Source organism: Haemorhous mexicanus, chromosome 8 (assembly GCF_027477595.1).
Source record: "Haemorhous mexicanus isolate bHaeMex1 chromosome 8, bHaeMex1.pri, whole genome shotgun sequence".
NCBI classification, from domain to species: Eukaryota; Metazoa; Chordata; class Aves; order Passeriformes; family Fringillidae; genus Haemorhous; species Haemorhous mexicanus.
Window position 1 is genome coordinate 15,974,715 of NC_082348.1, and position 27,707 is coordinate 16,002,421.

A 27,707-nucleotide genomic window follows, 5' to 3' on the forward strand; every position below is an offset into this window, starting at 1 on the left:
ATGGCTGCTCAGTGCCAGGCATTGCTGAATAAGGGCAAGAAGGAGGACCTGGCCTTTCCACCCATTCCCAGCCCATGGCTTCACTTCCGCAGCCTTGCAGCCGTTAGGACTCCCAAGTGCCTCTGGATTTACTCTGGGTGGGCAGTCCATTCCACCCTCCCCATGAAACACAGCTCACTTGCCCTGGGGAGCACCAGTAGCCACAGAGCTCTGCAGGGCATTGAGGGCATGTGGGGGCCCACTCAGCTCCAGGATCTCTTTCCTTTTCTAAAACAAAGCAGCCTGTTTTCATCGGAAAGCAGTTGGCAGCATCCCACCCCCCTGAGATACTAGACCATCATCCAAGCTCGGCTGCTTTTCATAGGCCTTTTTACTCTTGAATAGACCAAGACAAGCAATAGGCAAAAGCAGTCACGTGGATGGCAGTTTAATGAAGAACATATAAAAAGTAGAATCTAAGAGGATGTGATGGGATGAGGAGATACCACAAGGAAAAAAAGATGCAGAGCTAAGAAAGGAACAGGGATCTTCCACGCACAGAGGTCAAAAAACAGTCATGATGATAAAAAAACCAATTTGTCCTTTTTTCTGTACGTAGCAAAATGCATTAGAAATAGATGTATTTGATTTCTTTTATCAGTCACCTTACAAAAACCCAGATCATTTTATGTGAGTGATGAGAGGTTTCATTCTGAAATGACCCTGTTGATCTGAACTTATATTCAGATAGAGGTGCAGATCAGAGAAAGTAATGAAGTTTCCAGAGTCTGAGCTCAGGAAACATGCATGGGAAGCTGAGGGCAGAGAACACACCTCCCCAGGGCTTGCCTGGCAGTGGCTGAGCCCAGGGCCCCCATGTCTGGCGGCCTTGGAAGATACTGTACGGAAGCAGCGGGAAGGCAGCAGTGCCGTTCCTCCAGCAGCCCCTTCTCAGCCCCCTGCCAGCTGCAGCTCCCGCCTTTGTCTCCCCAGTGTTGGCAGGGGCTGGGAAGGGGCTGCCAGAGGGAAAGGCAGCTGCTGCCAAGAGTCTTCTGTGTGCCAGGATTTCCCGGGGGTCCCTAGGCGCTACAGCCAGGAGGTGCCAGATCCAGAGAGCTCTGTCTCTGCAGAGCACCGTGACCCCCACCTGCTTGCCACGGCTGTATCTCCCATCCACTCATGGGGGACGGGCAGACAACTGCTCTAGATGCCCCTGACATGTGTGTTTGCCCCTCTTGAATGCAGGCACTCCAGTCCCCGTGGGCCTGGCACAGCCCCTTGCACACTGCACTGTCAGGTCCCACCTGACACAAGCTTATCCTGCAGTTCCCACATCCACACCCCGGCACCCTGTACCGCTCTGTCCCCGCACACTGTGCCGAGGGGCTGGCAGCCCTCGCAGCCGCTGCACGCCGAGCACATGGCATACATGGCCCAGCGCAGGGTGTGCTGCGCCACACTGCACACACAGCCTTGTGCTGCGGCCCCGGCATACGCCATCGTACAAGGCATGGCACCCCGGCGCGCACCCCGATGTGCACTCCAGGGGGCCCCCCAATTTACACCCCACCTTACACCCCATTGGGCACCCGAATGCACCCCCGATATGCACCCCGATGTGCATCCTCACTTTACACCCCACTGCGCACCCCGGTGCCCCCCAATTTACCCCACCTCAGCCCCGCCCCCTAAAGAGGCCCCGCCCCCTAAAGAGGCCCCGCCCTGGGCCCCGTGGCCCCGCCCCCGGCGCGCGGTGACGGTACGGTGACGTCAGCGGAGCTGTCCGCTCAGCACCGCGCGGCGGCCGCGCCGCCACCATGCGCGGGGTCCGCGGCCGGGAGCGCCGGGAGCGCCGGGAGCGCCGGGTGCCGCGGGGCCGCCGCCGCTGCCGCGCCGGGAGCGCAGGTGGGAGCGGGCGGAGCGGCAGAGGGGGGGCAGCACGAGGGGACCCGGCAGGCGGGTGACGCGCCGGACCCCTCGGGTGAAGGGCTGGGGCACCTGGTTCCCGATCCTTCCGTCGTCCGGCGGAGCGAGCGCGGAGCCCAGGATGGGCGTGCTGGGAACCCGGCGTAGCGCCCCCGGGACCCCCGCCCCGAACAAAGAGAGGGGCGGAGCGGCCCCGCGCCCCGGCGGCCTTTGCGGCCGTCGCTCGGCAACGCCGCGCCCGGCCCGGGGCCCGGCAGCCCGGCGGGTGCAGCGGGGCCCGGCCGGGGGGCGGCGATGGGGGCGCCGCGGCGGGGCTCTGCCCCGGGCGCTGCTCCCGGCCCCCGCCGCGCTGTGGCCTGCGGGGAAGGGAGGGGGTTCGGGGGCCCGGGCGGGCGGCAGCAGGTGGGTAAGTCCCGGCGCCAATGAGCAGGCGCTGGGCTCCCCTAGCAACAGTGCCCGCGCCAATGGGCGCCGCGAGCCGCCCGCACCGCTGCCCGCAGTCCTGCCCCGCATCCCGTGTCGTCCCATGCCATCCCCACACCGGCCGGCCGGCCGTTCCATGCCGCATCCTCGGGCTCCCGGGCCGGCAGAGCCCTGCTCTCACTCCACACACCGTCGCCCATCCCCACCAGGGCCGGAGCGTCGCGCCTGGGCTCTGTGCGGGTAAAGTCCAATCCTGCTTAGCGTCCCCCCGCGGGCTCGAGAAGGGGCCCAGCGCTTGGCTGCCCACTCCCTTCCCGCCTGCTTCCTTGGGATTAGGCTCTGTGCTCGGCTTCCCCACGGGGATTTGCCGTTTCTGGTGTTGCCTTCCCCAGCCAAAGGGGAGGAGGGAGGTTGTCTGCAAGGGATGAGATGCCAGTGGAGCCCGTCTGGGCAGCAGCAAGATGCTGGGCAACAGTAAGCCATGGCTGCAGCCTTTGCCCTCTTCCCAGCTCCTTCCCAGAGTGCTGTTTTTGTGAGCTGTCCTGAACTGGCCGCATAAACTTGGCACTTGGAAGGAGTGATGCTGGCCTGGGGACAATTTGTGACAATAAACCCATTCTAAACCAACTGAGCCTATAAAGGGACTAGGGGAGTGAAGGGGCGATGGAACTGGCTCCAGGTGGGAGCAGGCAGACGGACGCTGTAATTAGGTTTAAACTGAAGCTGGATCAGTCTTTGCAGGGGATTATGACCCCTCCATCTGTGTAGGCACTGCAGGGGGCCCGGTAACTGTTTGCTCAGCATCCTGGCATAGCCACAATGTTATGGGTGAGCCTTGGTGAAGGGGCAGTGCCAGCTACAGCTGGTGCCCTTCCAGCCCCATGGATTGGCATGGGAGGGCTGGATCTAGTGTGAAGGCCCAATTTGTTTTTACAAGGACAGTGGGAGCTGGAGCAGATATGAAAAATAACCAGAAATATGATTAGAGGATTGGAGAAAATGCCTTGGAGTACAAGCTTAAAGAGCTCAATCTGTTTAGCCTATAAAAATAGAAGACTGAGGGGTGACTTAATTACTGAGCATAATTACTTCACAGGCAGAAAATACCAAGTTGTGGTAGTCTCCTGTTAATCGAACAGGGAAAGGGTGCCGGAGAGGCATTGGCAGGAAATTGAAGTTACCGGCTAATTATTATTAAGCAACATGAAGCTCCCAGGGATATAGGCAGACTCTCTGGGGACAGCACATCCCTTCAGCCACAGGTTGGGTGACAGTCTGCTCCCCCACTGATGAGGCTGTTCCCCCATTCCCTCTGTTCCTACCCACATAGTGGGGGCACAGAGCAGGATTTCTGGTAGCCAGGTGCTGAGTGGTGGGATGGCTGCCGGGCGTGTGCCACCAGTTCCTCCATTCTCCTTGTCTCTCTCCCACCAGGTGGGGCGTGTGCCGGGGCACAGTTCTGCCGGCGGGCTATGAGGCAGGAGTGGAGTTTTTGATGCCTCTCCTAGGAGCTCCCAGAGCCATGACTGCAACTGTGCAGACGCTGCGGTTCAAGCTGCTGCCGCACGAGCCAGGCCAGGAGTGGGGGCACAGCTGCCAGCAGGAAATTGAGCGTCGCTACCAGGTGGTGCCCTCAGTGGTGTGCGCCATGTGCTGCCTTTTTGGCATCATCTACTGCTTCTTCGGTGAGCCAGGCCAGCCCAACTGCTGGCGGGGCAAGTGGGGAGGAGGACAGAGGGGAGCTGGGGGGTGCTGGCCATCCACTCCCTGACTATGGAGGTCTCTCCACAGGCTACCGCTGCTTCAAGGCTGTCATGTTCCTGACGGGGCTGATGTTCGGCTCTATCATCATCTTCATGCTGTGCTACAAGGAGCGGGTGCTGGACACACAGCTGAGCGTGGAGGCCTCAGTGGGCATTGGGTTGGGCATTGGAGTCTTGTGTGGGCTGGTCACCATGCTGGTGCGCAGCGTTGGCCTCTTCATGGTGGGGCTGCTCCTGGGGCTGCTGCTGGCGGTGGCCACGCTGGTGGTGATGGAGCAGTTCTACCACCCACCAACTGTGTGGATCCCCATCGCACTGCTCTTGGGTGTGGGCATGCTCTTTGCTGTCCTCACACTGCAGTGGCAGCGCTTCTTCACCACCCTCTCCACCGCCGTCTTCGGCAGCGCCATCATGACCGTCACTGTTGACTACTTCATTGAGCTCTTCCTCCTGGTGCAGTACATCTATGAGCGCATCAAGGTGGCCCCTGCTCGCCCCGTGTGCTGGTACAGCTGGGTCATCCTGGGCATCTGGCCACTCCTCACCACACTGGGTGTCCTGGTCCAGTGGAAGGTCACAGCCGAGGGCTACTCCCATACAGAAGGTGTGTGGGGGGAGTGGGGCAGATGGGCATAGCACAGGGTGAGTGTAGGAACTGGGAACCTGGGGACTGGGATGGATGTTTCCAGCGTGGGGTTCACAAGATCAGATACAGGGTTCAGGACTCTGTGGCGGCGCATCACCCGAGGGAAACCTGGTTGTACAAAGTTGGTGCTGGTTTGGCTGCGGGGATCATTGGATAGTTTGGATGCACTCCCCAGTGCTCACAGGTCGCTTTGCTCCACAGTGATCATCAGCCGGCAGCAGCGCCGCGTGCAACTGATGCGCATCAAGCAGCGCGAAGACCGAAAGGAGAAGAAGAAGAAGCGGAGACCCCACCACCCACCACCCCACCAGCACAAAGCCCATCCCCCCGAGCCCGCTTACCGCCGCAAGCCTAACCCTGTGCGCCGCTTTGATGGGGACGTGCTCTCCCCCGTGAGTCCCGCAGCCAGGGTAGAGATCTCCCCCAGTCTCCAGTTATTCCTTCTCCACACTGGGGGGCTGGGGCATGGAGAGGTGCCCAGGCACCAGCTAACATCTGAGCTCCTCGAGGGATGAGACTGGGGTGTCCCAGGGACTGAGCAACTCAAGTTGGAATGGGCCATTCCTACCATGGAGCACTTCAGCCTTTGCAAGCAAATGAAAACTGGCCAAGAGCACTGTTGGCATAGCAGAAATAAGCAGTAGGCAAGGTGCAAAATTCCCAGGGGAGAGATAAAGCTGTGCTCTCTGCTGTGGCCAGTCGCTGGAGTGCCCAGGTGCTGGGGATTTCACTGGGCTGTTTTTGGGGGGTGGGGGGGTGCAGGGAGGGGCGGCCAGAGCATTTAGGATGGGGTGGAGTGGTCCAGGAGTAGAGCCCCCCTCACTTTCTGTTCCTCTCTCACAGAGCTACATCCAGAGTTTCCGAGAGCGGCAGACAGGACCGTCACTGAACAGCCTCATCGCCAGCTCCCATGCCGTGGTGGACCTGGACTATGACTGCAGCTCCACCGTACCCCTCACCTCGGGCTCTGGCCCTGCTGTGAGGGTATAAGCCAACCCAGTGACCTCGAGCAACACCAGCACCCCAACCTGCTCTGACAGAACCCCTGAGACAGGCAGGGCTTTGTCCTCGGCCCCAAGTGGCCACATGCAGCTTGGGGCTGCAGATGGAAACCCTTCTTGGAGACACATAGGACTTGTCTGGGGAAGCCCCAGCTGCCAGTGGGGCCCTAAGGTGCTGGGGAAGCCCTTTGGCAGGGACTTGGCCCAAGGACCAGAACCCATGGACGTGCAGTGCGAGTGGCTCTGCTGGGGTGGTGGGTCCCTGAGCCCCCACTGCTGTGCATTACCCTATGGACCGGGCACGCTCATCCTGCATCTTAACGTTTCCCCATGTTTGAGTCCCTCCCCTTCCCAGGAGCAGCTCCCCACCCTATTGCACCCCCAGCAACTCCCCAAGTGCCTGTCCCCTATGTCCCTTCTTCAAAGAGCAGGTCCCATGGCCCTTTTCCCAGCAGGGAATCCCCTGAGCATGTGAGCCTTGTCCCACCCTGTCCCCAAGAGCAGCTCCCAGGCAGTGCTTCCCAAAACCTGCCTCCTCAGAAGATCCTCCTGCCCTAGCCACCCTCCCTACACCCCAGAGCGGCTTGCCACTCCTTTTACCCAAGCTGGACCGGGGTGGTCCTGGGGCAGAGACTGCCACGGCCAGGTGGTTCCCAAGGTGATGCTGGCAATCGGTGCCTGTCCAGCAGGAGCTGTACTGGCAGGGTGCATCCCCCACAAAATGTTTTGATGGGAGACAGGACATTGGCTCCAGCCTTTGGGCAAAGGCTGGGCTGCCTCAGGGATGCGGGGACCCCTGCAGCATCAGAGACCGTCGCTGTTTTGCTGGCGACTGGATTTTTATAGTGGCCGGGGGACCCTGGGGCAGGGCAGGGCAGGAGCCCCTGCCCAGAGCACTGCTGCGGGCAGAGGCTCACGCCTTGTATATATTTCTCTTGCTGTGATTTGTATTAACTTATTACGGAGTGAGCCAGGATTTCCCCATGGCCAGGCAGGCAGGATGGTGGTGAGACTGGACCGGGGTGCCCTCTGCTTTGGGAGCCCCCCCAGCCCAGCCCAGCTGGCCCCGCTGCCCCAGGAACTGCATGTTTCTGCCAGGCACTCCCTTCCCGCAGCATTGTGCTGCCATCCCCCTTTTCAGTCTCTTTTGTAAATGTGCCAAATGCTGTTGAGGTCTCGGCCACGCAGTAAAGAGCCTTTCGGAGTCTGGCGTGCAAAGCCAAGGACTGGGGGGGGGGCAGGGGTGAGGGGGGCCCAGAGGGACGGGCTTCCAGGGGTGCTGAGCAGGATGTAGAGTGGTGCCACCACCTTTTCTCTTAACAAGACCCCAGCTCGCTGGTGTGGAAGAAGCCATGTCAGAAAAAAAGGTGGTTTAATGCAGAGCCCTGAGGCTGTAGCAGGCTGGGGATGGTGTCCATGTGTCTGTCTATGCCAGGGGGAGCATCACCCCTTCTCTCAGCAGTGGCATCTGTCAGTCTGCATGCAGGCCCTGAGAACTGCATCCTGGCTTCTAGCTCCCTGTGGGAACAACGGGAGTCAGAGTGAGCTGGGGCATTGCCAGAGCAGTTGGGCCACCCAAAAGGTGTGTCCCAGACAAGGAAGAATGGACCCCTGGTCCTGTATCAACCTGCTCCCTCCAGCCCAGCACTCAGACTCTTGCAAGCAATGGGGGACAGGGACACGGGTTCTGGTGTCCCTTTACTGCAAGGCACAGCAGCACTGGCAGCTGCCAGTGGTGCCCCCCTAGGTGCCCACTCACCCTCCACAAGGAGCCGGGCAGTGGAGCGGTCATCGAAGGCGTCGCAGGTGTACGAGTCCTCGTCCTCAGGGCCCACGCGGTGAATGATGAGTGTGCGGTAGCAGTCCAGGTTGCAGATCTCATACTTGTCACCGGCAAAGATCTCGGTGTCCCCACGGAGCCAGCGCACCCGGCCCCGGGCGTGGGACACGGTGCACTCCAGTGTTGCCTTGTGTCTCGCCAGCACCGTCTTGTCCCGCAGTGGCTTCACAATCCGGATAGGCAGTGCTGGTAGGTGGGGGCAGTGTGTCAGCACCATGGGGTGAGCAGGCATCCATGGGGACACCGCAAGCTGACCTGGTACACCCCAGCCCTGGTGCTGGAGTCCAGCCCCAGACCTCGCAGCCTGCACTGGTACCTTCCACCTGCAGACTGGCCTCCGAGGTGACTGTCCTGGCTGTGAAGCGGATGAGTCCCTTGTCCTCAGGGCGCACACCACAGAACAGCAGGAAATGCCGGGTCCCTGGGGAGGGAGAGGCTGGCTCAAGGTAGCAGCAATGCACACCCATAGTAAGCAGGGGGGCAGGGGCCCCCCTTTGTCTACACAAACTCCCCTTGCTTAAATTTGCCATATCCCAGCCCCAAACCAGGTGTGGAGCCACCTGCATCCCCACCTTCTTGCCGTATCTTCACTGTGCTGGAGACCTTGATCTTCTCCCCATCCCGAAACCACTCGCCCTTCACATCCCCATGTGACACCTCGCAGGTGAAGACTGCATTGTCACCCTCCCGGACCCGGACGTCCTGCAGCTCCTGCACAATGTGGACCTGGCGCTCTGCAGGTAATGGACAGGGTGCCAGGGCAGCCAAGGATGAGGGGAGCAGGCAGCATAGGGTTTGGGGGTGTACACACTCTGGGAGCTGGGTGACCGTACCCTGGACGTGCAGCATGGCCGAGGCCCGGCAGTCACCTGCATCGCAGGTGTAGCTGCCAGTGTCGGTCAGCTCGCAGCGGCTCAGCTGCAGGATGCGGCGCCGTCCCGCCGAGTAGATGCGGCAGTTGGGCCCTGGCCGCAGCTCCTGCCCGTCCTGCATGGAAGCAAACAGGCAGCACCCCATTGCTTTGGCCCCCCTGCTCTGTATGCAGCCCTGGCAGGGAGGGCAGCGGCCAGGGGACAAAACAATGAGGAGGACATGGCCAGGTGCTGCTGGAGGGGGTTAGCCTGAGCCCTCACCTTGAACCATTTCACCTCTGCATTGGGGCGAGACAGCTCACACTCAAAGCTGGCAACCCCCGTCTCTGGAACTCCCAGGTCTCGTGGGACCCTCACCATGGTGACTGGAGGCTCTGAGGAGGCAGGACACAGGACAGGAAGGCTTGATTGGTCAAAGGCATGGACTTGGGGCTGCAGGGAAGAGTAGCTGTGGCTGTGGCATTTCGGCATGGGGTGAGAGTGGCACCACCCATAGGCAAGCACTCATCAGTGGTGTTCCAGCTGGCTCTGGACCCAGACCCTGGCTGGGTGTCCCCACTGCTCAGTTCACATCTCCTCCCTGAGGACAGGGGGACACTTGCCAGCACTCCATCACCCTTGCTGAGGACAGGGGGATACATGTGCCGAGGGTGGCCCAGCTCAGTTTCAATGTTTCCCAGTACAGAACAGCAGCAGGTCAGACAGCGCCAGTACCACACACCCCCAGCCTGCCCCAGACACCGTACCCCGCACACGCAGGTGGGCGCTGCAGCGCAGAGTGTCAGCAGTGAAGGTGACGGTGCCTGAGTCTTCCAGTGCAAGCTTCTCCAGTGTCAGGCTGTGCCCGCAGCCTGTGGCACTGATCCGGCACGTACTGCTGGGCTTCACCCGGATGCCATCCCGTGTCCAGACCCCGGTCACGCCAGGGTGAGACAGTTCCAGGTGAAAGGTGGCTGTCTCCTTCTCAAAGGTCTCCACATCTGCCAGTGGTGTCCGGATTGACACCTTCCGGGCTGTGAGGGACCCATGACTGTGAGTAAGTGTCTGCTCCACTGCAGAGACCCTGGCTTCCCAGTCTGTGCTTGCTGGAGTGATCGTCTAAATCCAGTTGTTTGTACCGGACTCCCACCCCTGCCCATGTACCCACCTCTCTGAGCACCCCTTCCAGCAAGTACCAGCTCTGCCCACATGCTCCCATTGCAGAAGTTGGGTGCCCTCTCTGTCCCCAACCCCGTTGCTTTCCATCCCCATCCCCAGCCTGGTACTCACGTTCCACGTGGAGCTTGGCCTGCGTGCGGTCGTGCAGGCTCTCGCAGCGGTAGGTGCCGCGGTCAGCAGGGCCAAGAGAGCAGATGGTGAGGGTGCGCCGGCACCCTGACTCCTGGAGCAGGTACTTGCTGCCCGGCTGAAGGATGATGCCCTGCTTCAGCCACTGCACCTCAGCAGCCTCGTGGCTCACCTCCACCTCCAGGCACACGTCCCCCTGCTCCTCTGCCACCACATCCTGCAGCTTCCGCACAAACAGCACCTGTGCCTCTGCATGGCCCGTGTGCTGGGTCAGCAGCCGGCCCCAGGGCTGTGTCTTGGGCTGAGCCCCAGCTTTGTCCTTCCCCCTCACCTTGTACACTCAGCCGAGCTGTGCTCACCAGCCCCTCGGCATTGGCTGTCACAGTGCCTGCATCACCTGTCTGGCACTGCCGGAGGGTGAGGCTGTGGCACAGCCCACTCCTTGTCACCAGCAGACGCTCACTGGGGACGACGGGCTGGCCATTCAGCTGCCATGTCACAGCCACATCTTCGGGGGATACCAGGCACTTGAAAGTGGCTTCCTCCCCCTCCAGCACTGTCAGGTTCTGCAGCTCGATGATGATCTCCACCACCCTGGGGACTACAGCCGGGTTGTCAGGGCACGCTGAGCATTCCTGCAATGCTGACATTACTGTGCCAGCATCCCCACCACCCCCATGGAATAGGCGTCCCACAGGTGGTGGGGAAGCCTTGGGCTCACCCTGCACCGTCAGCGTCGCCAGGGTCTGGTCGTCGTTGGACTCGCAGCAGTACTCGCCGGCATCCCCGGGCTCCACGCGGCTCAGCACCAGCGATCGCTCCCGTCCCTCTGCCGTCATCTGCCGGCGGGGGCCAGGCGCCAGCACCCGCCCGTCCTTCCGCCACACCACGTCGCCCCGCGCCTTGCAAAGCTCGCACCACAGCACCACCCGCTCACCCTGCCGCGCTCGCACGTCCGACAGCCCACGCAGGAACTTCACCCGCAGCTCTGCACAGTCAAACACCCCCGATATCAGCACCCGCTGCCACTGCAGGGGCATCGCCGGGCACCCCCACTGTCCCCCTGCCGCCCACCTCGGACGTTCACGTCGAACTGCATCTGGTCGTGGGGTGAGAGGCAGGTGTAGCTGCCCGCGTCCTCCATGGCCACGTTGTGGATGATGAGGCTGTGCACGCGGCCGTCCCGACGCAGCTCGCAGCGTTCGCCGGCCACTGCCGCCTGCTGTGGGCCCAGCCAGGTGACATCGGACCGCTCCGTGGAGGTGATGGCAGAGAGCACGGCACTGCCGCCCTCCAGCACCAGCAGCTTCTCCTGGTCCTCTCGTTTGTTCACGAACAGCACAGGTGCCTCTGCCGGAGGGGCACTGGGCTCAGTTGTGGCCCTGCCAGTGGCACCAGCATGGCATGGGGGTGCCAAGCATCCCGGCGTGAGGTAGGATGAGACTGCTCTTGTCCCTGGCATGGGCGAGGGACACCTCCCGGCTCACCTTTCACATGCAGTGTGAAATGCACCTCATCATCACCGGCGTCGCAGAGGAAGATGCCACCATCTCCCAGCTCCGCTTGCTTGATGGTGAGGCTGCGCGTGGGACCCTCGCTGCACACCAGCAGCCGCCCACCTGAGCACAGCGTCTGTCCATCCTTCTGCCACTGCACTGCCGCTGTCTCCGGGGACAGCCGAGCCACCAGTGTCACACTGTCCCCCTCCTGCACCTCCAGCGGGCTCTGCGCCTCCTCCTTGTTGACAATGCACACAGGCCGGGCTGAGGGGTGCAGGGGACAAGGCAGGGTTCAGGGATGTCCCCACAGTTGTGGGGCAGTGCAGGGATAGGACTGCTTCAACTGGAGAGGTGATCCCTCAGTGAGTCACTGTGGGGCAGAAGGGCTGTGGGGCTGGCTGGGTGTCATGGTAGGACTAGACAGGGGTCCCAAGGGGCAGGCATGCAGGATGGAGAGGTCTGGCAGCTCAGGGTTCACTCAGGGAAGGGACGGCAGCAGAACCCATCACTCCCACGTCACTCCCTGTACACGTTGAGACCATTAATTTCATTGTAGCCCCCCATCCAGAACACCTTGCTGGGGAGCCAGGACACCCGCCTGCAACAGGCCCCCTCCCACCCTGCATAGCCCTCCATCTCCAGCTGATAAGGGTCCAGGCTGAGCTCAGCCTTTGGCAGCCGAAGCAGGAGGAGCGGCGCCTGGGAGTCAGCCAAGGCTAAATTTAAACAGCCCCTGGCTGGGGGAGGCATCAGGGACATGTCTCGCCACGACCCTGACATGTCTCTTTCTAACTAACGGCTCCTGTAGGGTTGGGGACAGAGCTCCCACCCTTCCCTGCCATGCTGCCACCCTGGTCTCTGCATCAGCAGGGTGACAGAGGCTTCCCCTTCCCTTGTGTCTGTGGCACGACCCCACTATTCTGAGGGTCCCTGGGGTTCTGAGCCAGCTCACCTGACACCTCCACATTTGTCACCATGCGGTCACTGGCAGCGTCACAGATGTAGCACCCTGCGTCGCTGGGCTGTGCCCCAGTGATGGTGAGCTGCCGCAGCACCCCACGGGCCTCCACCTGCACCCGCTCACCCGGATGCACTTCCTGGCCATTCCGGAGCCAGCGCACAATGGCGTCGGGCCGAGAGAGCTCACAAGCCAGCACCAGGTCCTCCCCAGCCACCAGGCAGCGATGTACCATGGCGCCTGTGCTGCCCACAATGGTCACTGGTGGCTCTGGGACTGGAGAGATGGGCTGTCACCACAAAAGCAGCCTGTTCTGGGTATTACAATGGCCAGACCCTGTCCAGACTCCTCTGGCTGCAGCTGAGCAGAACAGGGGTTTCCACAGGGCCACCACACATATGCAGACCACTCCTCATGTGCCCCCCACCAGCCTCCCTGTGCTCACTGCCACCCAGCCCAGCCTCACACCACCCTGGCAGCAGCCGCAGACCCACGTCACTCCTCTCCCCGGACCACCCCCACCAGGACCTCCTGCTCACCTTCTACAGTGATGAAGAAGACGATACTGTCATCACCAGTGTCACAGAGATACTCCCCAGCGTCCTTGCCCGTAGCACCCAGGATCACGAGGGATCGGCGCACCCCATCCTCCTCCAGCCGCACACGCCCCGTGTCCTGCAGCTTCTCCCCATCCTTGTACCACTTCACCTCCCCATGGGTGTGTGAGAGCTGCACCTCCAGCACCAGGTCCTCCATGGCCTGGCAATGCCGGTGGGTAGGCAGGACATCCTTCTCCAGGATCCTGACCAGCGGATCTGCAGCATCCAGCACCAACAGAGCTGAGGTCTCTGGGGTTTGTGCGCCCAGCACTCCACACCAGGCTCTTCCCTACCCTCATGCTCACCCAACACTTGAATGGTGAAAGTCACTGTGTCATTGGCAGTGTCACAGGTGTATTTTCCAGAGTGCTCAGCTTGGGCAGCGGGGATGAGCAGCCGGCGATGGACACCCTCCTCCTCCAGGACTAGGCCGCCCCCAGCCTCGAGCCTGACACCCTCCTTTGCCCAGCACACGGGTGTATCTGCACGGGACAGCTCACAGCACAGTGTCACCGTCTCCCCCGGGGACACCATCATGACAGGGACAGGTCTGCAGGGCTGCAGGATCCTCACCGGAGGCTCTGCAGGTATGGATATCTGTGATACAAAGCAGCACAGGGACAACACAGCCCTGGGCACTCCTCTGCTGCCAGCCCCGGGTAAGCTCCTGTACTGGGTGGCCTAGAGGATGGGCATCCACTGGTGACCAGAACCACATCAGCACTGACCTGACACCTTGACATCGAAGGAGACGGCCTCATCTTTGGTCTCGCAGATGTACTCGCCTGCATCCTCTGCACTGCTCTTGGGGATGAAGAGACAGCGCCAGGCCCCCTCGACCAGCAGCAGCAGGTTATCAGTCTCGTCCACCTCCAACCCATCCTTGAACCAGTGCACCAGAGCATCCGGCACGGAGAGCTCGCACCGCAGTTCCACACACCCTGGTGCCTGAACCAGCAGCTCCAGTGAGCGCTGTGGAGGCTGCAGGATCCTCACTGGTGGCTCTGTTGGGGACGTAGAGGAAGGATGTGAGACCTGCTCACTGCGCTGCTCCTGGCTCTGCTGTGTCTATTTACTGTCACCTGTGTCCCTGTCCCAATGGGGTTGTATGGAAGCTACATCCTCTCACCTCAGTGCAAAGAGGTTGGAACTGCTCAGGGCAGGAGCAGCAGGCACAGAGATGGAACTGCATGCCCTCCTCCACGATGCTGAGGGTAGGGAGCGGGGCTGGGGACCCCAGAGCACAGAGCTGGGGCAGCGCTACCCTTTCCAGGATGTCCCTGCTGTGCCACCAACCTGCCACCAAGATGGAGTAGGAGACAGATGCATCGCTGGCATTGCAGACGAATTCCCCTGTGTCTTGCATCCGGGCACAGGGCAGCACCAGGCAGTACTGCAGCCCTTCCTGCTCCAGCACCAGGCTCTCGCCAACTTCCACTTCTTCACCGTCCTTGTACCAGCGCACCGGGGACACTGGGCGGGACAGCTGGCACCACAGCTCCACGCGCTGCCCGACCACGTAGGAGTGAGAGGCCTCCTTGTTGGAACTGACAATCCTCACCGGTACCTCTGCTGGAGACATGGCAGGGCTCAGGTGTGGTGCTGGGTGAGTCCCACATGAGGACAGGAATCCCCCAGGTGGCTCACTGCTCATGGTCACCCTGAAGCTGGCAGCACCATCCCTGGCATGGCACATGTACACCCCTGTCAGTGCAGCTGCAGCAATGTGCAGCCTCTGTGAGCACCCCTCTGAGCAGATGCCCAGCTGCGTTGGGACCACTGCCTCCCTGTCCTTCAGGCAGTGGACAGGGGCACCTGCAGGGGACACCTGGCATTCCTACACCAAGGGCAGCCCTGCTAGCACCTTGCAGAGCTGCTCTGCCTCCAGCACTGGGGTGAGGCAGACCTTCAGGGCTGAGAGGACCAAGACCTTGTGTCACTTGGCCTCCCATCCTACCTGCCCTGGCAGCAGTGGCCATGGATATCCCAGCCCTGCAGTGCTGGTAGCTGCAAGCTGAGGGAACAGCAGGGCTGGGGTGTGAGGTGGCATCACCCAGAGGCAGGCAGCTGGTTGTGCTCTGGAGTGCAGAGGGGCAGTGTGACACAGAGCTCTGGGAGGAGAAAGGCCAGCTTGCATGCTCCTGCTCACATCCCCTTCCAACCCAGGGGCATGGGCAAGGAACTGCTTTCAAGGAGGTGAGAGGCAGCTGAGGTGCTGAAGCCACAGCGTAAGCAAGGAGCTGGGGCAGAGGGAGAAGGGGGAGAAGGGATGTAGGTGTCTGTTGTACCCACCTGCCACGGTGACTGTGTAGAAGACGGAGTCCCCACCAGCATCACAGACGAACTCCCCTGTGTCCTGTGGCTGGGCGCAGGGCAGCACCAGCCGGCACTGCAGCCCCTCCTGCTCCAGCACCAGGCTCTCACCTGCCTCCACCTCCTCCCCGTCCTTGTACCAGCGCACTGGGCCTGCCAGGCGGGACAGCTGGCACCACAGCTCCACACGCTGTCCAGCCACATAGGCATGGGAGGCCCCCTCGTTAGAGCTGACAATCCTCACCGGCTCCTCTGTCATGGAGAGACATGGGGCTCAGCCAGGACTTAAAGACCAGAGCCAGTGATGGTGGCCATCACAGCCCTATGTGGAGTGATGGCTTCACCGCTTGTTGGCTTTAAGGCTGGAAGGCACCACATCATCCGCATTCTGCATAGCACAAGCTTCTGGACCATCGTGCCTGTGTCTCCCTCTTCTCCTCACACATTACAACCAGGAGGAGCTTTGAACTGGCTGTAAATTGCTGTGGTGCTCTTGCTCCCATGGTACTTGCCCTGCTTTGCCCTATGGTGGAGCTGAAGGCTGTGGAGGGAGGATGCATATGGGCAAGCCCCAGCACTGATGAACCACTGTCTGTGGTGCCAGCACCAGCCCCTGGAGCTGCTCTTCCAGGGGTGCCCTCCCCTCTGCCTATCTCCCCATTTCAGAGGTCACCAGGTGCCAGCCAGCGCTTCTGTCCTGGCTCAGCCTTGGAATTTGCTTATACTGTGGCACAGGCATGTGGTTTTCTTGCAGCCAGCAGGACCCAGGACCCAATTCCAGATTGCAGTCATCACTAAAATCGCAATGAATTTGCTACAGAAAATGTGTGCCACTGTTCTCACCACCCCTCTGAATTGAGTCAGAGCTCTAAAGACAGAGGGGCTCCCAGCACAAATTTTAGCTGACCAGCCCTCCTCTCTCCTGGGAAAGTTCAGGATGCCACCTAGAGCCAACACTGCCTGCCTGGCTGTGCACATTGCAGCCAGCCATAGCTGGCCTGGACTCTGGTACTCATCAAGCCAACAGCTCCATGCGGGCACAAGGCACAGCCAGCTCTGGGCCACAATGGTGGACGAGCAGCAACCTGCCCTTCTCACGGCCCACAGCTGCTCCATGCTGGGCGTCCGGCTGGAAGCTTCCCAGACAGCTCCCAGCTGTGATGCCCAGGCGCAGCAGAGCAGCGCTGCCCCGCAGTGTGCGGGAGTGGTGCGGCGCCGGTTTGCAGCGATTAACCTGCCGCACGCTGAGCCTGCATCCGCCCAGCTCCCTGATCAAAGGACTGGCAGCTGCCTCTCTCCCTGGACCTGCTAAAAGCAATCACATTGCTGAAGTGCAGCTGGAGATGTTGAGCAGTACTGGAGTGTGGGGATAATGTGCCAGCCCTCAGCGGGCAGCATCGCTCTGGCCTCAGCCTCTCACTAGTTTGGAGGGAGCTCCAGTGCTCAACAGCTGACAGAAAACCCAGAGGATACTGGGGATGGCCGAGCTTGAGGCAGGCAGGCTACATGCCACAACAGCCCTATGGGGGATAGCTGAGATGCCTCAGGGAAACCCAAGCGTGCCACAGCAGTGCTTGACTGCAGCAGCCAGCCTGGCACTTGTGCCAGAGAGGTGTCATCCTGAGCCTCCAGGCACCCACCCCCAGCCCTGCCAGTGACATTGATGTCCAAATGCAGATTGAACAAAGACAGCCTCCCTAAGACCCTTCTGTCAAAGTGATGCAAATCTGCTCAGCCAAAAGGCTGAGCTTCAGCAGATGGTGTTCCCCTCTCCCACCCTAGGGAAGCAGAGCTCTCCATGCCCCACACTCCCACACAGCACACAACTCCTGCCTCTTCCCAAAGCCCATGCTGCCTGTCCTTACCACTGGCAATTTTGCCTTTAGCTCACTAAAACCCCCTCCCTTCCTCACCCTCCCCGCAGTCACCACTCCACTGACTCTTCAGCATCTCTTATCACTCATTCTATCTTCACTCCTACGTCCTTGGCCATCAACTTTGGCCCTCTGCCGAGTGTTTACACCACAGTGAGGCTTTACCACTGTGGTCACATCACCTTTCAACTGGGCTTGAGCTCTGCCCTTGCTTGCCTTCCTGTGGTTGCGGGTTTTGGGGCCAGCAAGGGGAAGCCTTTCACTTGCTTTCAGCTTTCATTATCCTCTGCCAGGCAGTGCTGCCGGCAACCGCTCCACAGCCGGGGCAGCTGCCCCAGGATGCTGAGCCCTGCTCCCATCCAGCAAACACCTCCCAGCCATCGGTCTCCAGGCAACTGCTAATTTTCAGGTCAGCAATTAATGCTGTCCATCAGAGCAATGACCAACCATGAGTCACCCCATGCCAGGTGCCAGGCCGACTATTTTTAGGACCTTGGAGGAGGGCTTGGTTACTAGCCGTGGCAGAAGTCCGGCAAACACCCTGGTGTGCAGGTGCTGGGTGCTCTGGTGTGCTCTAGTGTTTCAGACAGGCTGAGTGAGCTGTTCCCTCTGGCAGCTGGTCTGAGTCCCACAAGGACCCCAACTGAGCAACCAACCAAACTGCTGGTGAGCACCTGGCAAGATCGTGTCTGACAAGTATCCCATTGCAGCAGGTGACAGCAATACTGACACCAGCACATGCACTGCGGCATCCTGCACCAGCAAAGAAAGCCCCCTGAGACTCTACCAGCCCTCCTGCATCACACTCACCTGCCACAGTGATGGTGTAGAAGGCAGAGTCCCCACCAGCATCACAGACGAACTCCCCTGTGTCCTGTGTCTGAGCACAGGGCAGCACCAGCTTGCACCGCGGCCCTTCCTGCTCCAGCACCAGGCTCTCGCCCACCTCCACCTCCTCTCCATCCTTGTACCAGCGCACTGGGGCTGCCGGGCGGGACAGCTGGCACCACAGCTCCACATGCTGTCCGGCCATGTAGGTGTGGGGGGCTTCCTCATTGGAGCTGATGATCCTCACCGGCACCTCTGCCAGGGATAATGTGGGCCTCAGCATGACTGGCTGCAGCTTTCAGCCACATGATGGGGGCAAGAAGTAGGGCAGGAGCACTATCAGGAGGTAGGGGCCAGGCTCCCACACACAGTCCCCAGCTCACCGGTCACGGTCACCACAAAGGTCACGGCATCGTCCCCAGTGTCACAGGTGTACACCCCAGTGTCTGAGGGACACGCTGAGCGGAGCAGCAGCCTCCGCACGCAGCCTTCTGCCTGCACTGCGATAATGTCATCCAGGGGCACTGCCTTGCCATCCTTCAGCCAGCAGACAGGGGCATCCGGGGTGGACACCTGGCATTCCAGCAGCACAGGCATCCCTGCTGGCACTTTTCGGAGCCGTTCGGCCTCAGACACTGGGGCAATGTGGACCTGTGGGGCTGAGAGACATTGAGGAGCGGTGAGAAGCGCCCTCCAGCATGACAGCCCCTGCTGCTGGGGTCCTGGGAGGACCCCAGGGTGAGTGCCCTGATCACCTTGCACATGCAGGATAGCTGAGTCCCGCACACCACCGGACACAAAGGTGACCTGGGCCCCACTGTCAACCAGTCGTGCTCCTCGGATCAGCAGCGAGTGCTCCGTCCCACGGCGCTGTACGCTGCACCGGCCGCCCACATCCTCCTCCTCAGCCAGCCTGGCACCGTTGAGGAACCAGGACCCATGCACCGCAGCTGACAGCTCCAGGGAGAACTGCGCATCCTCACCATCCCTCACCCACGCGTCCTGCAGACCCCTCTCCAGACGAGCTGCTGGGGCTGGAGCACAGTCGGACTCAGCCCCAGTGGCACTGACTACCAGCACACTGTGGCATGACATCCCAGCTTTTGCCTGTCTCCTCACCAAGATGCACAGATCCAGGGAACTCCACAGGGCTGCTCCTGCCGTGCTTGTTGGAGGCAGAGATGCGGAAGCAGTAATCGGCCTCGCGGGGCACACTGTCGCCCAGCACCCGCACGCAGCTGGGCAGGTCGGTGGCAAGGCACTGCACCCACTCCCCCCCCGCTGCCTCCCGACGCTCCAGCAGGTAGTGGCTGGCGGGGCGGAGGTGGGAGTCAGGCGCGGGACACCAAGTCAGCAGAGCCGTGTTAGTCTCCACCACACTCATCTCAGCTGCCACCGGTGCGCTCGGAGGGTCATGCTTCACACCTGCAAGTCACAGCCCAGGTTGACCTCTTGGGGATGGCAGCGAGGCTCTAGGTGGGGTGGCAGAAGGGCTAAGTGGGGATACAAAGCCTGTTTCTTTGGGGATTCTTTCTCTGATGGTATTGCTCCCATGTAGCATGCTGCTGGCTACAGGGGATTGTGAGTGTCTGTGAAGCTGGGATCCTGGAGCCCTGCTCAAAGCCCCCTTCCCAGAAACACTTTGCAGCATCACAGCCCCAGCATATTGGTTGCCTATTCCATCCCCCCTTCTGTATCACCCCTCATGAGCAGGCAGGAGAGAGGACACAGGACCCCTTCAAGGCTGGAGCTTACACTTGACTCGGAGCTGGGACGATGTCTGTGACTCTCCAACAGTGAAGGAGATGATGCCCGCGTCCTGGCGGGTGACATGCACCAGCACCAGGACGTGTGTCCTGCCGAAGCTCTTGAGCACGGTACGGGATGACTCCCGCAGCTGCAGCCCATCCCGGCTCCAGCAGCTGCCCTCTACCACATCCCGTGTCTCCACACAGAAAACTGCATTCTCCCCCTCCATCACATCCAGCTTCCGTGGCAGCCGCTTCGCAATCACCCCTATGGGAAGAGATATATGAGAGCCGGGGAGGAATTCTGGGGACCAGGATGGGCTCTTTGAGGTGGGAGAGGAGGAGGAGGAGGAGGAGGATGAGGAGGGGCAGCAGCAGGCACTGGCCAAATGGACTGAAGGCAAATGCAGGGGGCAGTGGGGACTCTGGCAAGGAGGGGAATAGGAAGGCAAAGCTGTGCTACCGGAGGCCTGACCCCACCTCGGACAGACACCTCGGCGATGCTGCGTCCTTTGTCCTTCATCTGGCAGAGGTAGATGCCATCGTCATCGATGCGGGCATCGCGGATGGTCAGGCGCCGCACCACCCCTTGCTCCTCCATCACATACTTGTGGCTGGGCTGCAGCTCCCTGTCCTCCAGGTACCAGGAGGTGGGGATGGTCTCCAATGGCACCTGGCACTCCAACACTGCATCCTCCCGCTCTGCTACCTCCACATCTGCCAGCTGCACCTGGAACCGCAGCCGGTGCTCTGCCACAGGAAGAGAAAAGAACTTAAGGCATGTGGGGTACAGCATCCACTGTCAGCCCCTCGGCCAAGGTGCTCCCAGCTCACAAAGAGCAGCAAACCCTTGTCCCTCCTTCGCTCTCTCCTTTGGCATGCATGAAACAGACACTGCCTTGACAAGCACATCTCCCAGAGCAGGGAGGACCAGGGCACAGCCTGGGGAGACACAAGGATGCCTCCAGTATCTCAGCAGGGAGTTCTGGAGGATGCAGGAGCATGCAAGCCAGCATGCTGCAGCAGGCATCTCAGTCGAGGGGAGCAGTGGGGTATAGGCAGGGGCTGCACCAGTTCCTGGGTAACCCCAGCCACGGGCTGTCCCCAGCTGGCTGGATGGCTCGGGGGGAATTGGGCAGCCGCCAGTGCAGACTGTTGGAGCTGTGCCCTGCAGGGCTGACTGCCAAAATCACTCAGCACTTCCAGGGGAATTTGTCACCGAGGCACTGTCCCTCTTCCCTGTTTGTGGCAGGACACCTGCAGTCATCCTGAGAAGCCACACCTCTGTTTGCAAGGAGAGAGACATGGAGCAGGACATAGCTCCTGGAGAAGCCCAGCATGCCCTGCTTCCGGCCCATAGCTCTGTCCTGAGGAGCCTGGGGTGACGCTGGCTGCACAGGGCAGGAAGGAACCCAGAGTTGCTGGGCTCCCGCACAGACACACCCCTGCCAGACAAACTTCCCTGAGCACTCCAGGGCCCAGCCCCCTCTGACATTCCTTGGACATGTCCCTACCTTTCACCTGGAGCTGCACTGCGCTGAGGGTCTGGCCAGCAGTGTTGGAAGCGGTGCACATGTACAGCCCCTGGTCCTGAGGTTTGCAGTACAGCACCTTGAGGATGAAGTAGCCCTCCCGGTCCTCATAGATGAGATGCCTGCGGCCAGGGGCGAGGGGTTCACCATCTTTCTGCCAGATGATCTCTGGCTTGGGCTTGCCAGTAACATAACAGCGAAACTTGGCGTGCTTCCCTGCGCTCACGGCAAATGCCTTGGCCCCTGGCACCCCGGCGGGCACTATGCCGTTGGGCACCCAGGTCTCCGGTGCCATGCGCCGTGCTGCTGCGTGCCGCCGCCACCGCTGCCGCTCCGCCAGTGCCTCGGGACCATCGGTGGGGGAGCCATTGGGGAGCCCCCCGGGCAGTGCCTGGGGCTCAACCAGGAGCACGGCAGCAGCCAGGGCCTCCTGGGAGCCGCTGCGTGCCCGGCAGACGTACACTCCCCCATCCTGGGGCCGGGCACTGAACAGCTTCAGGAAGTGCCAGTCCTCTGGTTTCTGCCCCACTGCAAAGTGGTTGCTCTCAAAGAGTTCAGAGAGCTTGTGCCCGTCCTTCTCCCACTCCAGCACAGGGCAGGGCTGCCCAGACACCCTACAGGTGAACATCACGTCCTCCCCCCGGCACACCCGCAGGGATGAGGGGGCAATGAGGAAGGCCGGTGCGACACTGCCTGAGCATCCCTCCTCCTCTCGCGGCTCCGCTGGCTCTACCCTGAGCATGGTGGCAGCATAAGTCTCGCCAATACTATTCTTGGCCCTGCAGACGTAGAGTCCACTGTCCTTGGGGGTCGCACAGGACACCAGCAGGCTGTACATGTCCCCTTTGGACTCCATATGGAAACGGCTCGAGGGCTCGATGGCATTCTTGTCCTTTTCCCAGAGGATGCTTGGCTGGGGATCACCCATGATCTGGCAACTCAGGACCGCATTGGTGCCACTTTGGACCGTGAAGGCACGTGGATAGGCCAGGAACCTGGGGGCTCCCCCGAACCCCTCCATCACCAGCTCCCCAGGGTCACGGCAGGCAGCTGGCTGGAGCAGCAGTGGGGACCATCAGCCTGGGGGGATGTACAGACAGACTAGAGTGGGGGCTCAGGCTTCATCAAAGAGATGGACCAGTGTGGAGCCCCCAGCCAGGAGGGACCCACACCTGGAGCAAAATCCCCAGCATGGACCCCCTGCTTCAGGAGCATCACCCTCATTCGAAGCAGCACAGCCCCACTGGATTTGCCCCCGAGTCACACAAATCATGCATTTCCCAGCCCAAGGCAATAGGAGAGGTGACAAAAGGTCACCTCTTTGCACACCGGGGGCTGAGACACTTGGAGCTTATCCCAGGGTTGCAGAGGGGACTCCAGTTCCAGAGGTGGGGGACCCCTGCCTACACAGGGAGCATGGGCAGCTGCTTGCTGGGTGCTGGGGCTGGGGGACAGTAGAGGCAAAAGAACTCCGCCCGCCCCTTCCCCACCCGCCGGGCATTCACATTCCTGCAGTATCGGGTGGTGGCAGAGCCGCATTCCTGCAGCATCTGGGCCGGCTCAGCGGGCAGGTGCTGACACGGGGCTGTCACGGGCGCGAGGGCCCGGCTGGACCCGGGCAGGGACTTCCTCCCAGACTTGGGTGGCCACGGGACCCCCTGTGCCACCCCAAAGTGGGGCTCTGGGGAAGGGGTCCCCCTTCCAGAGTTGTCCCACAGGCAGGATCCAGCCCTTGTGCACTCAAAACTACAGCTGGAAATCATCAGTCCTGGGGGAAAATTGAAAGCCGGACAGGTGGGTCCTGCTTTTGCAGGGCACTGCCTCCATCCTCGGCTTTCTGGGTAACTGTGCCCACCGTCAGGGGCAGGAGTGGGGCAAGGTGCTCTGTGCCTCCCCCCGGTGAGAGCACCCCACCCTCTGCCCGCACCATGGCTGGGGCAGGGTCGTCTCTGACTCAGGCAGGGGAAGGGGAAACAAAGGTACTTCTTGAATGATCCAGAGGGTAGGAGAAGGCTGGTCCCCAAGGAGCGACAGGGACTGCAGCCAGCTTCTCCTCCCAGAGCCCTACCCCCGGGACAGTGCACCCATTCACAGCCATCTCTCCATCCACACGGCCCTGACCTGAGGGCCACCCCACAGCAGCTCCTTTGGATACAAACCGATGGCTCTGACGGCTCGGCCACACCATTGCACCCTTCAACCCCTCCCTTCCCCAAGCACCCTGCCCCAGGCAGCCCCCCTGCCCAGTCCCCTGCCCCACTCAGGTACCTCGCTGTGCCACCTCTCCCCTGCGTCTCTCAGTGCCGGCACCCAGCTCCTGCTGCTTCCCCCAGCTCCCCTCCTGGGTGTCAGTGCGCAGGGACCAAATGTTACAAATGCCTGCAGCTGCTGTCCCCAAAAATACCCTCTGATGACACGCGGGGTTGATAAGAGTGAGCCTGCTCCATTCAGCGCCTCGCCGAGGCTGGGCTGGCCTACCTATGTATAGCAGCCTGGCAGGAGCCACCCCAGAGAGCTGCAGGGGTGCTGCAGGCCTGGCTGTGCCTCTGTGCTGGCTCAGCCAGCAGCAAGGGACAATGTGCCCTGTGCAGAACACGGCATGGGGTGCAGGGTGTGCTGTACACTGAGCAGGACACCAGACTGCAGTGAGACAGGACGTGTCACACGGGACATGCCACATGGGGGGGATGTGCTGCACTGGGTGCTGCATGAGATGCCAGGCTGTACTGGATGGGATGTGCAGGACACTGGGCTGCAGGAGCCACAGAGGGGATGCACAGGCTGCCCACCATCCACAGGCAGGCAGGGTTAGTGGATAGGGAACACCTGGCACTGTTCCCTCAGGCTGTGGTGAGAGGAAGGGCACTGAGTCTCCTACAGCTCATGCCTCTCCTGCAACTCCCACCCTGTGAGCCAGCCCGTGGCTAGACAGCCTGAACAGCACCCTAGGATCCTTCTCCCATACCTGCTGCAGGGTCTCCAGCTGGCTTGCTCTGTCTCATTTGTTCTTCTCCCGCTGAAGCTGGGCCAGCCCTCCGCAGCCCCAAGAAGAGCAGGGACCTTTTGCCATCCCTCCTGCTTCATGTCCCCAGGACCTTGCCAATCACCAGACTGTCATGGAGATGCTACAACCACCCTGCCCCTCAGCTTGCCCTTTCCAAGGCCTCATCCTCACATTTTGGCTGCCCTGGGGACTGCCACCTGCAAAGTGCCTCCCCTATGCCAGATCCTCACAGGCCTCTGATCCCCACCGGGTCCTTGCCCAGATTTCCCTGCTGTGCACAACTGCTGTCACTTCTCACTAGCTCCTCAGAAGCCCTAGACCTTCAACTCCTTTGCCGTGGGGGGTACCCAGCATCAGCAGCTGCAAAGCTCACCCAAGATACCCCCCCTCCATCCCTGCCAGCTTAGGTTCCTGGCACCACCGTGCCCAGAGCCCGGCCTCCCCAGCCCCACGCACCCACTGCTGCCGGCAGCATCCCCCACACACACCCCCCCTGCCCGGGCGCCGCCCCCCCCAGACCACACTGTCCTTGCAGTCCTCGCATTCCAGACGTCTCAGCGCTTTCACAGCTCAGAGATAATATTCACGGCGAGCAGACGTTTGCGTCAGTGTCAGATAGATCTCAATGCCACCCTGCCCCGGGGGGAGCGCCGCGGGCAGACGGGCTGGGCAGGCAGGCAGAAGCCCGCGGCAGAGCCCCCCGAGGCAGCAGCCTGCTGTGTGCCCCACGGTCATGCTGCTGCTGCTGCACCTGCTGCCTGCCATGCTGCCCACCGCCGCCCTGGCCAGCTGCACCGCGGCGGGTGCCGACCGCCAGCTCATCCTGGCCAAGGTGCGGGCTCGGGTGCTGGAACACCTGAGTCCCCCTCTGCTCCAGGAGGTGCCACAGATGGAAGCAAGGAGGGTGCACCGGAGAGACGTCCTTGAAAGCACCGAAGTGGAGCCAGAGGAGCTGGAGGACACCTCCCAGGTGATCTTATTCCCTGCCACAGGTGAGAACATACTGATGAAAGGATGAAACAGGGTGGGGGTTAGGAGCAATGCAGATGCTGAAGGATGGAGAGGCTGATGTGGTGGTCTGTGGGAGAAAGGGAAGAAAGTATGCCAGGCTGGGACATGGGCATGAGTGAGATTTGGTGGAGAGGCAGGAGATGGAAAGGTATGGCAGGCAAGTACAAGCAGAACAGTTCGGGACAGACAGCAGAGGGACAGGTAGCACAAGAGGGTGCTGAGAGGCTGGGAAACAGCTGGCCAGGCAGAATGCAGAGACATGGGGAGGGCTGAGGAGCTGGGTGGAAAAGGGTGGGATGCTAAGGAATGGGCAGGATACTGGAAGGTGGGTTGGGATACTGAGGGACAGAGCAGGATGCTGAAGCATGGGGCGGGATGACCAACTATAACAGCAGATGGGGCAGAATGCTGGGGGATGGGGATAGGATGTACATGCTGGGGGAAAGGGGGCAGGATGACCAACTCTGGGACAGGACTGGGAGATGGGCCAGGATGCTGGGGAGATGGTCAGGATGCAGAGGATGGGAGAAGGAGACAGGATGACTAGCTATGGGGCTGAATGCTATGGGGGCTGAATGCTGGGGGACAGGGCACGATATGGACTCTGGGAGAAAGGGGCAAGATAACCAGCTAGGGGCAGGATACTGGGGGACACGGGTGACAGTAATGGACCAGCCTAGGGCATAGCAGAGATCAGCTGTGGGGCACAGCACAGAAGCTGCTGCACAGCATATCAGCTGCCCTGCACCCTGCCACATCCTATGCCAGCAGCCAGGTGCCCTGCCAGCACTCCAGGGACCTCTGCAACATCCCACTTGCCACCTGGCATTGGGGATTCTCCCCAGGTTTGGGTGCACACCCTGATCATCTTTTCCCCCCACAGATGTTCCCTGTGAGCCCACACAGCCAGACAAGCTGCTGGAGGAAGAAGGGATTTTCACCTACCTCTTCCAGCCCTCGGCACACACCCTAAGCCGTGTGGTGACTTCTGCCCAGCTCTGGTTTTACACGGGCCCCTTGGCTGCCCCCAACCACTCCACCCCTGACGTGCTGACCCTGTCACCTCAGGGCCGGGTGCCGGTGACAGCCATGGTGGAGCAAACACCCGAGCACTGGACTGTGTTTCACTTGGCCCCGGTGCTGCTGCCCCAGCTCTGGCAGCCGCTCTTTGTGCTCCTGGTGCGCTGCCCTGGCTGCCCCTGCCTGGCCGAGGGGGACAAGATGCCCTTCCTGGTGGCCACCACCAGGGCCAAGGGCAGTGAGAGGGTTCGTCGCTCTGCCATGCCCTGGTCCCCAGCTGCCCTGAGCCTGCTGCAGCATCCATCCGAGGAGCTAGCTGCCCACACCAACTGCCGCCGGGCTTCCCTCAACATCTCCTTCGAGGAGCTGGGCTGGGACAAGTGGATCGTGCATCCCAGCAGCTTTGTTTTCCACTACTGCCACGGGAGCTGCGCCGCAGGCCACGGGCTGAGCCACCGGCTGGGCGTGCAGCTCTGCTGCGCTGCCCTGCCCGGCACCATGCGCTCCCTGCGTGTCCGCACCACCTCCGATGGTGGCTACTCCTTCAAGTACGAGACGGTGCCCAACATCCTGGCCGAGGACTGCACCTGTGTCTAGGGCATCCTGCAGCCCAGCCCCGGACTGTGATCCCACCCAGGAGGAGTTGCTTTCCCAGTGGAACCCTGGCCACTGGGATGGGGCAGTTTGGCTGTACCACCCTCCCTTGCACAAGCCAGATTTTTGGGCTGGCCCAGGTACCATCACACTGCCAGATTTGCCCTAGGGCCAGTCCCAGCTCAGAGGAAATCAGGCCATGGCGGGGCATAGATAGGCACAGCCTATGGCAAAGGCATCACTGCCCTGCCAAAGCCAGGCTGCTGTCTGCAACTGGATTAGCCCTCATCTCTCCCCACCTGCTTCCCTCCTGCAGTTCTGCGCCCCACCCCGACAAAGATTGGTGTCTTCCTCCTGCTTCTGAGTTCCACAGCTTCCCCTGTGCTCCAGGCAGGGCCAGGCTGCTGCAGCAGGATCAGGATGTGTCGGGGGAGCCCATGAACCTCACACTGGTGGCAGGGCTGGTAGCACACATGGCACCACAAGTGAGCCCTCTCCCAGCAGCACAGCTTCTTGGAAAGCTTAATGGGATGAGTGAAATAAACCTGTTCCTTTTACTAAAGCAGCCTGGAAACTCCAGCTTCTATCTAGATGTAGAAATGAAGGGATGGGCAAATACTGTGAGAGGCATCCAACTCTGATTTGGGGTACCAGAGAGGGGACTGGAGTATGCTGGCCAAAATGGGCATGGTGTGGCTGGGTTTGATCCTGCCCCAGGCAGGGGTGCGCAGAGCAGAGCAACATCCCTTCTGCTCTGGGCAACAGGTTGTGCAGCAACGGGAGGGCTGGGGAGACACGAGGGTGGTGGGAGGATGGGGAGGCAGAGGAAAAGCTCCTTGCCTGGCCCCTTGACAGTGATAGGGCCAAATAGGAACGTGGCCAGTGCAATTCCTCTCCAGCAGGATGATGACGGCTACCCCGGCCGCAGCCGCAGCCGCCTCCTCACGGCAGGAACAACTGAGTCACCCCGGGCAGCAGGGAGGTCCCAAG

At 61.2% G+C, this 27,707-nt stretch overlaps 3 protein-coding genes across 5 annotated transcripts; 2 read left to right on the forward strand and 1 right to left on the reverse strand.

The window, feature by feature from the left end:
• Positions 1–1,781: 1,781 nt before the first annotated feature.
• Positions 1,782–6,942, forward strand: TMEM198 (transmembrane protein 198). Of its 2 annotated transcripts, none has more exons than XM_059852926.1 (5): positions 1,782–1,884; positions 3,763–4,013; positions 4,120–4,695; positions 4,939–5,147; positions 5,581–6,942. In XM_059852926.1, exons 2-5 carry the CDS (start codon positions 3,824–3,826, stop codon positions 5,725–5,727), a joined length of 1,122 nt encoding a protein of 373 aa, XP_059708909.1. In that variant the 5' UTR covers positions 1,782–1,884; positions 3,763–3,823; the 3' UTR covers positions 5,728–6,942. The 2 variants fall into 2 exon arrangements, with proteins under 2 accessions (XP_059708909.1, XP_059708910.1); XM_059852927.1 differs by having other exon boundaries at positions 1,783–1,884; positions 4,939–5,129.
• Positions 6,943–7,093: 151 nt separating this feature from the next.
• OBSL1 (obscurin like cytoskeletal adaptor 1) lies at positions 7,094–23,576 on the reverse strand. 2 transcript variants are annotated; one of them, XM_059852922.1, is made up of 26 exons: positions 23,357–23,576; positions 21,071–22,168; positions 20,037–20,306; positions 19,564–19,824; positions 18,928–19,233; positions 18,564–18,842; positions 18,192–18,467; positions 17,791–18,063; positions 15,086–15,358; positions 14,090–14,365; positions 13,522–13,797; positions 13,099–13,374; positions 12,734–13,009; positions 12,189–12,470; positions 11,225–11,500; positions 10,812–11,087; positions 10,459–10,725; positions 10,069–10,338; positions 9,720–9,986; positions 9,197–9,463; positions 8,712–8,824; positions 8,412–8,565; positions 8,151–8,312; positions 7,895–7,999; positions 7,498–7,764; positions 7,094–7,256 (listed from the first exon to the last, which is right to left on the reverse strand). In XM_059852922.1, exons 2-26 carry the CDS (start codon positions 22,107–22,109, stop codon positions 7,249–7,251), a joined length of 6,795 nt encoding a protein of 2,264 aa, XP_059708905.1. In that variant the 5' UTR covers positions 22,110–22,168; positions 23,357–23,576; the 3' UTR covers positions 7,094–7,248. The 2 variants fall into 2 exon arrangements, with proteins under 2 accessions (XP_059708905.1, XP_059708906.1); XM_059852923.1 differs by having other exon boundaries at positions 14,090–14,362; positions 23,357–23,575.
• Positions 23,577–24,735: 1,159 nt separating this feature from the next.
• Positions 24,736–27,279, forward strand: INHA (inhibin subunit alpha). The gene is made up of 2 exons (XM_059852929.1): positions 24,736–25,084; positions 25,987–27,279. The coding sequence occupies exons 1-2, from the start codon at positions 24,826–24,828 to the stop codon at positions 26,718–26,720; spliced, it is 993 nt and encodes a 330-aa protein (XP_059708912.1). The 5' UTR covers positions 24,736–24,825; the 3' UTR covers positions 26,721–27,279.
• Positions 27,280–27,707: the final 428 nt, after the last annotated feature.

Excerpts from the sequence above, each read along its gene's own strand:
- INHA (XM_059852929.1), top strand. The coding sequence starts at position 24,826 with ATGCTGCTGCTGCTGCACCTGCTGCCTGCCATGCTGCCCACCGCCGCC. Across the intron at positions 25,085-25,986 it reads GATCTTATTCCCTGCCACAG|ATGTTCCCTGTGAGCCCACA; the intron begins GTGAGAACATAC and ends TTCCCCCCACAG.
- TMEM198 (XM_059852926.1), top strand. The coding sequence starts at position 3,824 with ATGCCTCTCCTAGGAGCTCCCAGAGCCATGACTGCAACTGTGCAGACG. Across the intron at positions 4,014-4,119 it reads CATCATCTACTGCTTCTTCG|GCTACCGCTGCTTCAAGGCT; the intron begins GTGAGCCAGGCC and ends GTCTCTCCACAG. Across the intron at positions 5,148-5,580 it reads CCGTGAGTCCCGCAGCCAGG|AGCTACATCCAGAGTTTCCG; the intron begins GTAGAGATCTCC and ends CCTCTCTCACAG.
- OBSL1 (XM_059852922.1), bottom strand. The coding sequence starts at position 22,109 with ATGGAGGGGTTCGGGGGAGCCCCCAGGTTCCTGGCCTATCCACGTGCC. Across the intron at positions 18,468-18,563 it reads AGCTATCCTGCATGTGCAAG|CCCCACAGGTCCACATTGCC; the intron begins GTGATCAGGGCA and ends AATGTCTCTCAG. Across the intron at positions 14,366-15,085 it reads CTACACAGTCACCGTGGCAG|CAGAGGTACCGGTGAGGATT; the intron begins GTGGGTACAACA and ends CCATGTCTCCAG.